At 51.9% G+C, this 9,976-nt stretch overlaps 1 protein-coding gene across 1 annotated transcript in view; it reads left to right on the top strand.

The window, feature by feature from the left end:
* Positions 1-9,617, top strand: part of UBE4A (ubiquitination factor E4A) — a gene marked incomplete at its 5' end in the record, with an annotated part of 11,302 nt that extends 1,685 nt beyond the window's left edge. Inside the window, 14 exons of the mRNA XM_009583347.1 lie at positions 154-356; positions 587-778; positions 1,660-1,993; positions 2,256-2,382; positions 3,440-3,747; positions 4,629-4,761; positions 5,837-6,024; positions 6,439-6,539; positions 6,656-6,769; positions 7,642-7,793; positions 8,113-8,316; positions 8,728-8,875; positions 9,131-9,288; positions 9,479-9,617. Of these exons, the coding sequence (XP_009581642.1) occupies positions 154-356; positions 587-778; positions 1,660-1,993; positions 2,256-2,382; positions 3,440-3,747; positions 4,629-4,761; positions 5,837-6,024; positions 6,439-6,539; positions 6,656-6,769; positions 7,642-7,793; positions 8,113-8,316; positions 8,728-8,875; positions 9,131-9,288; positions 9,479-9,617 (2,501 nt within the window). The remainder of the gene's footprint in view (positions 1-153; positions 357-586; positions 779-1,659; positions 1,994-2,255; positions 2,383-3,439; positions 3,748-4,628; positions 4,762-5,836; positions 6,025-6,438; positions 6,540-6,655; positions 6,770-7,641; positions 7,794-8,112; positions 8,317-8,727; positions 8,876-9,130; positions 9,289-9,478) is intronic.
* Between the last annotated feature and the right edge of the window lie 359 nt (positions 9,618-9,976).

Below are 9,976 nucleotides of genomic sequence, written 5' to 3'. Positions count from 1 at the left end.
TAAAGCGTGCAGGAATAGCGTCGGGCACTCGGGTGAAGCTTTGGCTCCCCTCGTTGCTAAAAGGGAGGGCCACGCTTAGGTCGCGGCGTGTACACACGCGCTGAGGTTTGGCCGCATGGAGCGTTGTGGTAACAGCCTTGCTTCCCTCGCTAGACTTCGAAGACATGACCGACTTTCTCGAGGAGGTGATAGAAGCCTTGACGATGGATGAGGAGGTGCGGACGTTCGGGGAGGTTATGCTTCCCGTGTTTGATATCCTGCTGGGCAGAATCAAGGACCTGGATCTCTGCCAGATCCTGCTGTACACATACCTCGATGTGCTCCTCTACTTCACAAAGCAGAAGGACATAGCAAAGGTGGGTGCCTCGGCCTGATTAAGAGCTCCTCGCAGGTTCTGCTTGCAGGAGGGACACGTTTGTAGGACCTAATCTGTCGATGCCAAACCAACAGTACAGTGTAACAACACCCTGTGCGCGTACTCTTAGCCTTCTCCTCCTTTTTGACAGCCTGTCCCAAACCCATCGGTTTGTGGGTCTCTTTACCGGGATCTTACGTAACTGTTAGTATGTCCTGCTGCGTTCCCTAGGTTTTTGCAGGCTATATCCAGCCCAAGGATCCCAGCAACGGACAGATGTACCAGAAGACTTTGCTAGGCGCTATTTTAAACATCTCCTGCTTGTTAAAGACCCCCGGCGTAGTGGAGAACCACGGCTATTTTCTGAATCCATCCCGATCCAGCCCGCAAGAGATCAAAGTGCAGGAATCCAACATCCATCAGGTGGGCTGAAGCGTGACAGTACTGCTTCCCCCTGTGTTTTAGTGGCCTCTCCTTGCCCGAGGGTTAAAGGCGTGATGTCAGGGCTTTAGTTCCACCGCTGGCTCTTTAATAATCTGGCTCGTGGCTAAGCAAGTCACAAAACTGCTTTGGATTCCCCAGCCGCTTCCTCGGGTTGTAGTAACCCAAGCCTTCATGTCGAGCAAGTCGAGTTTTACCAAAGTAGCTGTCTGAGCTTTGGGAAGAGGGTAGGGCGGTACTTGCGGAACAGATACCAGCACCGTACCTTGAGGTGCTATGTGAAGATAATCTGCCTTAGATGTTGTAATCACTGGGAAATAGTTTTCGCTACCTGCCCTGTAATTAAAATGCTAATTGACTCCCCAGTAGAGAAAGTGACAGGCAACATTCTCTCTCATTATGGAAGTAAATAGCTTCCTCAGAGGAAAAGCACTGGGAGCATTTCACTAAGTAAGGAGTGAAGCGTCAGAACGCAGGATATAAATGCAGGAGTAAACTCGGGTGCAGAAGTGGTCACAGAGAGGGCCTTTCCCAGTCATGCCTGCTTTCAGGGGCGTTGTTGCTGCTGAAAACACGTAAAGGATTTTGGTTTTACTCCCTGTGAAAACAGTTTGCTTTCAGCTATGCTTTTGAGGGTGTCCCTTAATTATTCTTTGCCGCCGGCCTCAGGATTTGACCCGCTTGTAACGCATGTGTCTGATGGGTGATTAATAGAGGTGTCCTAGCCGTGATTTACTTTGAAAGCCCTGCCCTTGAAGAGCAGGATGCGGAGCTGGGAGAGCTCCGAGAGCATTAATGACGGGAGAGGTGAAAGAGCGATCCCGCCAATCACTCCTTCAACTGCGTTCCATTCCCTGTAACAGTTTATGGCCCAGTTCCACGAGAAGATCTACCAGATGCTGAAGAACCTGTTGCAGTTGTCTCCAGAGACGAAGCACAGGATTCTCTCCTGGCTGGGAAACTGCCTCCACGCAAACGCGGGCCGCACCAAAATTTGGGCTAACCAGATGCCGGAGATCTTCTTCCAGATGTATGCCTCAGATGCCTTCTTCCTCAACCTGGGAGCTGCCCTCCTGAAGCTGTGCCAGCCCTTCTGCAAACCAAAATCTCCGAGGCTGCTAACCTTCAACCCTACTTACTGTGCCCTGAAGGAGCTGAACGAAGAGGAGAGGAGGAGTAAGAATGTACATATGAAAGGTACGCCCAAACCTCGGGGGAGCAAGGGAACGAGAAAGGGGATCTCCTCAGCTCCTTACCTCTCCCAGTAGTGCCCTCTCAATGTGTGCCGGTAAAGGGAGAGTTGAATGAGTCGAGAGGAGCGAGGGAAGAGCTGAACGCAAATAAAACGCTGCCTAGCATCACCAGCAGTCCTTTTGTGTCTTCAGCGGGGGCCCTCTTGAGCCCTCTCCTCACCAACGCTGCTGGGTAGGACTTGACGCAGAGGTGCTTTTCATTGCAGGTTTGGAAAAAGAAACGTGCTTAATACCTGCTCTGAGCGAGCAAGAGCCCGAGTTTGTGAACAGCTACAATCTGGTGACGGAAAACCTGGTCCTCACGCAGTATACCCTTCACTTGGGATTTCACAGGTAACTGCCCTGCGCCAATCTGTCCTTAAGGCCTTCGCCTCTCTGACGGTGGTCAGCGTGCTACTGAAACATCCAGAGTTTCAGGGGGTTTAAATCGCTCTGATATTCATAAGTAATGTGAATGCTCAAGCTGTAGATACCAGATGCTGTTTTGCACCTGTGTACGGCCACGTAAGTTTTTAGTAAATACTCAGAATGCAGAGTGTGCCAGTTGCGCTGCCGAGTACCTTTGACTGACGTTTGAGCCTCAGGCTGACTGATTTTGGAAATAAACTTTGTCCACTGGTGCTCACAGTCAACGCAAACAGCCTTATGGGCTCCACATTATTTATAGAAACATAACAGCCAAGCGCTGGGTGTCCGTGGGTCACACGGTTCCCCCCTCTCCTCGGGGGAACGAGCCTCTGGCGTCTCGATTCTCTACTAGAAAGCGTCTCAGTGGCAGAGCACCTGCCCGCTGCGAGCTCTCGGAACCGCCCCAGTAAACAGATGTAGTGTGAAGCAGAAATGCAAGGTAGCTGTCCACTTCCAGGAAAGGATTTTCTGGACGCCAGAACGCACTATTTTTCTCAGCTTCTCTCTGCAAATCGTTGCCTGGATACTATGAGGTCACCACTGATCCAAGTACAGTCCCCTTCTGGTTTATTCTCTAAATATAGAAATAGACAAAAAAGTTATGCAAGTGGCTTGTTGCTGGGAAACTGAAAATGTCACCTCACAGGCGTCTCTCGGGCTTGCCGGATTTCTGACCTTGGTAACCTAAGGGGTTTCGCAGCTGCGCCGGCTTGCTGTCCGCGCCTCTGCAGAGGGCTTCGCAGCGGTCGCCAGTTTGCCAGGCCGTTCTCCAGACCGCTGCGGTTCCTCGGTAAGGTCTGGTATCCTCCCAAGCCCGGGCTTGCGTTTCTCCAAAGGCTTCCCATCACTGGCCCCCCAGACAGATTATCCACAGGAAATGGACAGGATAAAAGCATGCGCTAGCTTACGTATTGCTTAGGCGCTCTGTGCAGAACCTACATACGTCTCATCTCATCTTCTCCTCGCCTGTTTTTCCGGGTAGGTTGCATGACCAGATGGTAAAGATAAACCAAAGCCTTCACCGCCTGCAAGTAGCGTGGCGAGAAGCTCAGCAGAGCTCCAGCCCTGCTGCCGATAGCCTCAGGGAGCAGTTCGAGCGCCTGATGACCATCTATCTCTCCACCAAGACGGCGATGACGGAGCCGCAGATGCTGCAGAACTGCCTGAATCTGCAGGTGTCCATGGCGGTTCTGCTGGTGCAGCTGGCCATGGGAAACCACGGGACGGAGCCGCTAGAGCTGACCTTCCCGCTGCCAGAGGTGGAAAACAGCGCATTGGCCTACGTGCCAGGTGAAGCCCCTTGTCCTGCTGGCGGTCTGTCTGTGTGCCTACTGCAATTAACCGTCCAAGTCTAGAGCTACTCACGTAATGCTGCGTTTAGAGTAGTTACACGTACGCAGCCTGATTCCTTAAGATGTTCATAGCATCTGGGTTTCCTCTTCGCTGAGATGCTTAAAGGACATTCTGCCTTTGAAAAGAAGGGTTCCAGAGCGTGTAAGGAAGCGTAGGGAAGGTCAGCCACAACCTCAGAAACGTCAGCAGTGAGGTAGGAAGCTCTGGAGAAAGCTGAGTCCTCCGAGTTCACCTTACAGGCTAATCCTGGTCCCTTCTAGATGAGCACTGGGAGAGCTGTCCAAGGAAGCACTTTTCTCTCCAGGGCAGGATGCAGTGCTACAACTGATGGCACCTTTCTTTGCATAGAACATTCTCTCAGAAGAGGGTCACTTGAAAATTTGGGGCTCTTTGAGGGGGCATACTTAGGGCGCTGCTGACCTTTTAAAGATCCCATTCATGGGCGAATTGCAAAGTTTTGCCAAATACCGTATTGATTTACTATTCTCCCTATGCGTGAGATCCTCCTTGTGGTTTCTGCTGTCTAGAGTTTCTCTTCCATTGAGCTTTTTTGCGTAATAGCGCGTACGATCAGCAGATGGCTGCTGGGTTTCATCCCGGTGTAAGTGACCTGACTTCTGAGAGAGGTGAAGTGAAATCCTATGTGTTACAAATTTTATCAGGCCAGGCATCCTTCATGACTGTAGTGTTCTGAGACAGCTAGTTAGTTCCCAGCACTTCGATCGGAATCGGAGCGATGAGGGGAGAGCACATGGGAGGCTAGAAAAGGGTAAAATGAGCTGCCCGAGGAGGAACTCATGTGCAATCTCTGCTCACAGAATTCTTTGCTGATAATTTGGGCGACTTCTTCATTTTCCTGCGGCGTTTCGCTGATGACATCTTGGAGACTTCTGCTGATTCTCTGGAGCACGTCCTTCACTTTGTTACTGTTTTCATGGGCGATGTGGAGAGGTATGTACAGCCTCGGGTGTGAGCCCTGGGTGCTTATCTGCAGAGCGCCCGGAGGGGAACAAGCAAGTGGAAATTGTCAGAGGTGTTTTGAGGTTTGGTTCAGACGTCCATCAGTGGGTTGATCTCATTGGAAAAGCTAAATTCTGCCCGCAGGAGGCACAGCGAGCAAGGCCCTGCCTGAAGGCTTCACGTGAAGTACAAATGGGATTCAGTGTCTAAACACTTGTTTGGTGGCATTACGCAGGAGCCTCGTCAGCTAGAGCTATTTTGGTACTTGTTAAAAGAAACTATTGGGATTGATCTGTTTGGAGTATCTCTACAAAGTCTACTGTGGTAGCCGAGCACTGAACAAAATTGAGTAGTTTTATCGATCTTCCTGATAAGACATCACCGCACATGCTACATTTCTGCTGTTTGTTTGTTTATACTTGCACACGTAAATACAGCGAACTCACGGCGGCAGCAGGAGCAGATGGAGATTTCACTTGGTAGGCAGCTCTCGCTGTTGCCGCTGTCCCTGGGCTGGCCCGGGGGGGATGGAGGCTGTAGTTCTTCCTGGCAGTGCCCTACAGCATGACTTTGGGTGGGTGGTTTGGCTTCTGCCCCACACGTGCGGCAGAGGAGAGTTGTACCCTCGCCTCAGTGATCTGTCATATGCTGGACAGCAGGCTCAGCAGGCAAAGCGCTTTGGACTTGCTGAATAAGTAGGAAGCAAGTTGCTGGGCAGTAAGTAAACAGCTGGGCCAAGTCAGGTTTGCTCAGGAGCTACAGCCGACGAGCAAGCACGGGCTGCGAGCAGTGTGCGCTGCCGGGGAGGGAGGGAAGCAACAGCTTTGCTGTTCTCTCATCTCTCTGCCTGAGATTTAACTGCAGGTATTGAGTGCATGCCCTCGCCCCGTGGCTCCGGTATTGAGAGGGAGCCGCTGGACGCCAGTCTTAGTTTTACAGATGGTCTGTAACAGCTGGGTGCTCCTGCATGGATGGGCACAGCTGCTGGAGTGTTTCCTGAAGAGCTTGGTCCCCACACCCTAGACCTCGTGCCATCCTGGATTTGCTTTGTTGCGTTCTCTTGCAGGATGAAAAATCCTCATCTGCGAGCCAAGCTGGCAGAAGTGTTGGAAGCTGTGATGCCTCACTTAGATCAGGCCCAGAACCCGCTCGTCTCGAGCGTGTTTCATCGCAAGCGAGTGTTCTGCTCTTACCAAAATGCTGCCCATCTTGCTGAGGCGCTTATCAAAGTCTTTGTGGATATTGAGTTTACTGGTAAGCGCAAAAGGGGAAGAGTTGTCTTCCTTCTGTAACATCTGCAGGGGGAGGGTCTCCAGGGCTTGAAGTACGTTGGTGAAAACAAATGAATCTATTTGCGCTTTGTTAAGCCGCTCGGCTGTGTTAGGCAGGCAGCATTCCAGCAAAGCGTTGCTCTTTCCAAACTTCTGGCTTGTGCAGAACTGCATATTTAGAAAGGATAACCTCCAGAGCTCAAGCTGTTCAGCTCATCAATGCTGAATGGTCCTTACCCGTCCTCTTCTCATGTGGGATCGGTTGTACTGCTTTGATAGATTTCACTGACCTGTACGGGAGCAGGGTTTTTATTTCAAACAAACCGTGAAAAGGAATTAGCAGCCCTGCGTGTGCCCGCTGCCCATTTGAAATGCTCTTACTTTTGCTTACATCTAGGTGACCCCCACCAGTTTGAACAGAAGTTTAACTACCGCCGTCCCATGTATCCCATCCTGAGGTACATGTGGGGCACAGATTCGTACCGGCAGAGCATAAAGGTGAGGCGAGAGGCGCACGTACAGGTGTCCGTGCGCAGCTCTGTGTGGAGTGCGCGGATCTGTGTCCTGCCATTGGGACTGTGTCACAGTGTTCACCGTTCTCTCATTCTTTGCAGGCTCTGGCTGATTACGCCTCAGAGAACCTGGAGGCAATGAACCCCCCTCTCTTTTTGCGCTTCCTGAATCTGCTCATGAACGATGCCATTTTCTTGTTGGATGAAGCCATACAGGTAGGGCTGAGCACGCGCACTGTCGGCATCATGCAAGCGACAGTTCTCGCTCCCCTGAAGATGGTTGGGTGCGATACTGACCTTCCATCCCTAGAAGAGCATCAGCTTGCTCTGCTCCGGCCTGATGAATCTGTGCAGTAGATACCTGCAGGAAACAATTCCAGGCTGGTGTGGCCGATGCCCTGGGAGAGGGGGTGAAGGCAGAAGGACGGTGGCGTCTGGGGCGTTGCATGCGGGGCACTCTCTTCCTTCAGTCTCGGGAGGCAGGTCAGAAGAGGAGCAAAAGGGCTTTTTTCAGATCCAGCACGAAGCGTGCTGGGGGAGTTGCGAGGAAACCTGCCTGTTGCTGATCTGGACGCAGCTAGGCTTTAAACAACTTTGTGGGTTTTGATTATCAAATCACCTTGGCCTTTCTGCAGGCGCTTTACCCCAACAAAGGCCTTTTGTCTCCAGGCAGTTCTCCTTTGGATTTACAAGGGGAATGCCAGATGAAATCGTGTCCCTGGTGCGTGGTGACTGTCTCTCCACGCCTTTCAGAGCTGCCTGTTGCTGCTAGAAAGGGCTTTTTTGGGGAGCTTTTACCTGCCATAGAATCGATTGTCGGGAGGCCGGAGGGTAAGATGGGTGATGTGGATATTGCCCATCTGGCTGTGAACGTTTATGGACTTTCTACAGTTCGCCATCTAAACAAGCGTTCTGTGTTTTGTAAAACGCGTGTGGCTGTGAGAGGCCTTTTCGAGCACTCTGTTGTACCTTTTGCGTCCCGACTTGGCCTCTGTCAGCCCGGAGCAGCGCAGAACAGGTCCGGCTTAGCCGTCATTGCCCGTTTACCTGCCAGTTGTCCCATACGCTTCCCTGCTGTGTCTTTGCAGTACCTCAGTAAGATTAAAGTTCAGCAGATCGAGAAGGACCGTGGCGAATGGGACAGCCTGTCCCAGGAGGCTCGCCGTGAGAAGGAGTCGAGCCTACAGATGTTTGGTCAGCTGGCACGCTTCCACAACATCATGTCCAACGAAACCATTTGGTAGGGAAAGCAACCCCGCCTGCCTGCTGGGACCTGGGGAAGGGCCCTGCCTGGGAGCAGGCTGGCCAGAGCTTGGTTTCAGGGTGGTCGGAGCGGGACAGGATTGCCGTGAAGCTCAGGGAACTGTTGGTTTCTGTTCCAGAAATTAAGTCCCTGTTCGTGCATCCTTTCCTCGCTGAGCGCATCATCTCCATGCTCAACTACTTAAAGCAACCCCGCCTGCCTGCTGGGACCTGGGGAAGGGCCCTGCCTGGGAGCAGGCTGGCCAGAGCTTGGTTTCAGGGTGGTCGGAGCGGGACAGGATTGCCGTGAAGCTCAGGGAACTGTTGGTTTCTGTTCCAGAAATTAAGTCCCTGTTCGTGCATCCTTTCCTCGCTGAGCGCATCATCTCCATGCTCAACTACTTTCTGCAACACCTGGTTGGGCCTAAAATGGGAGCTTTGAAAGTCAAGGATTTCAGTGAATTTGACTTCAAGCCACAGCAGCTCGTGTCTGACATCTGTACCATCTACCTAAACCTTGGGTAGGTGACCAGGGAGAGCTGGCAAGAGCCATCCCGGGGATGTCCTGGCTAGCAGAGCCCCGGGAACATCCCCTCTGGGAATGGCACCAACAGAATTGCTATGTGTGCTTACCACGGGCCTTAATGGGCCTTTCGGAAGCGTGCTGTGCTCCTTTGTCGTCATTTTAATCTAAATTACCCGGGGCAGTCAGCTGCAACCCAGCTAGCAGGGATGGAAGTTAAGCACCATCACGGTTACGTTCATGCCTTGGGTCACTCTGGAGAGGACTGGGAAAAATACTGAATTACGGTCAAGCTTTTCTCTAGCTTTGAGTTCTTTGCTATGGTAATGCAGCTGTTGTGGGGACTGTGTTTCGCAGCCTGATACATGTGGATTCTTAAACTTTTCCTCTCTTTTAACCTGTGGTCCAGGGATGAAGAAAACTTCTGTGCCACGGTGCCCAAGGACGGCCGCTCCTATTCACCAACGCTCTTTGCCCAGACCGTTCGGGTTCTGAAGAAAATCAACAAGCCCGGCAACATGATAGTGTCTTTCAGTAACCTGGCTGAGAGGATCAAGGTGAGAACCGGAGTGAATTTAAGCTCACAAAAGAAGGTGGAACTGGTTCCTGGCGTCCTTTTCCATCTGCGTATCACTGCGTCTTTGCTGTGGAGCTGGATTTCTGGGAGTGGGGCTTCCTCTGAGGCTCAGGTGGGGCAGCTGGGAGGGCTCCCCAGCAGCACGGACCTGTAAATGCTTTCGCTACAAGTTAGGAGCAAACGGTTTTTAACCAACGGGGAGACTGAGTGTCTAAAAGCCGTGCGTGCCTGCCAGTCTCTTGCAGACCGCCAGCAGCAGGAGGAGGAGACATACGCAGACGCCTGCGATGAATTCCTGGATCCGATCATGAGCACTCTGATGTCGGACCCTGTGATACTGCCCTCCTCTCGTGTCACCGTGGACCGGTCGACTATAGCCCGGCACCTCCTCAGGTACGAAGCGCGGGCCTCATACTTTGATCCTTTTTGGCGATCTGTTTCTCTTATCCAGCAATATGCGGTCTCGGTGTATCAGCAGAAAGATCATGCCACTCTTCCTGGCCTATCTTCTTCTTTTTGTTTTTCTTTTTCTTTCCTAGTGCTGGAATTGTCTGAATAATCTCTTCAATGTTTTATCTTTCAGCGACCAGACGGATCCTTTCAATCGGAGCCCCCTCACTATGGACCAGATCAGACCAAACACAGAGCTTAAAGAGAAGATCCAGCGGTGGCTTGCGGAGAGGAAAAAGCAGAAGGAGGAGCTGGAGGACACGCTGAACTGAAAACCAGGATCTCATCCCTAGACCTACAATCACTGGCGAGATAAATGCCTTGCAGGGGGAGCGGCTGGAGCTCCAGAATGTCTGTGCAACTCGCCACCTTACTCGAGACCGCATTTAGTGCATTGCCACTGCCTCCGGAGTCTCTCCTAAGGACCTTCCCTCTCGTCCCTTGTTCTGTCTTTTCCTTTCAAGACTTGCTCTTTAATACTAAGACTTTGCACTGCACTACAGCTTTGAGCCTCTGCCTCGGGGGAAGACCACCACCTCTTCTGCGTGGCCTGGCGCCCCGGCCCTCTATTACTTGTTCTTTGTGTTGGCCGTGTTCTTTTCCAGCGACACCAAAAACCTCTCTCTGTTCT

The sequence above is a fragment of the Fulmarus glacialis genome, unplaced genomic scaffold (genome assembly GCF_000690835.1).
Source record: "Fulmarus glacialis isolate BGI_N327 unplaced genomic scaffold, ASM69083v1 scaffold26238, whole genome shotgun sequence".
NCBI classification, from domain to species: Eukaryota; Metazoa; Chordata; class Aves; order Procellariiformes; family Procellariidae; genus Fulmarus; species Fulmarus glacialis.
Note: the sequence above shows the minus strand (reverse complement) of the source record. Positions and strands in the feature narration are given on the sequence as shown.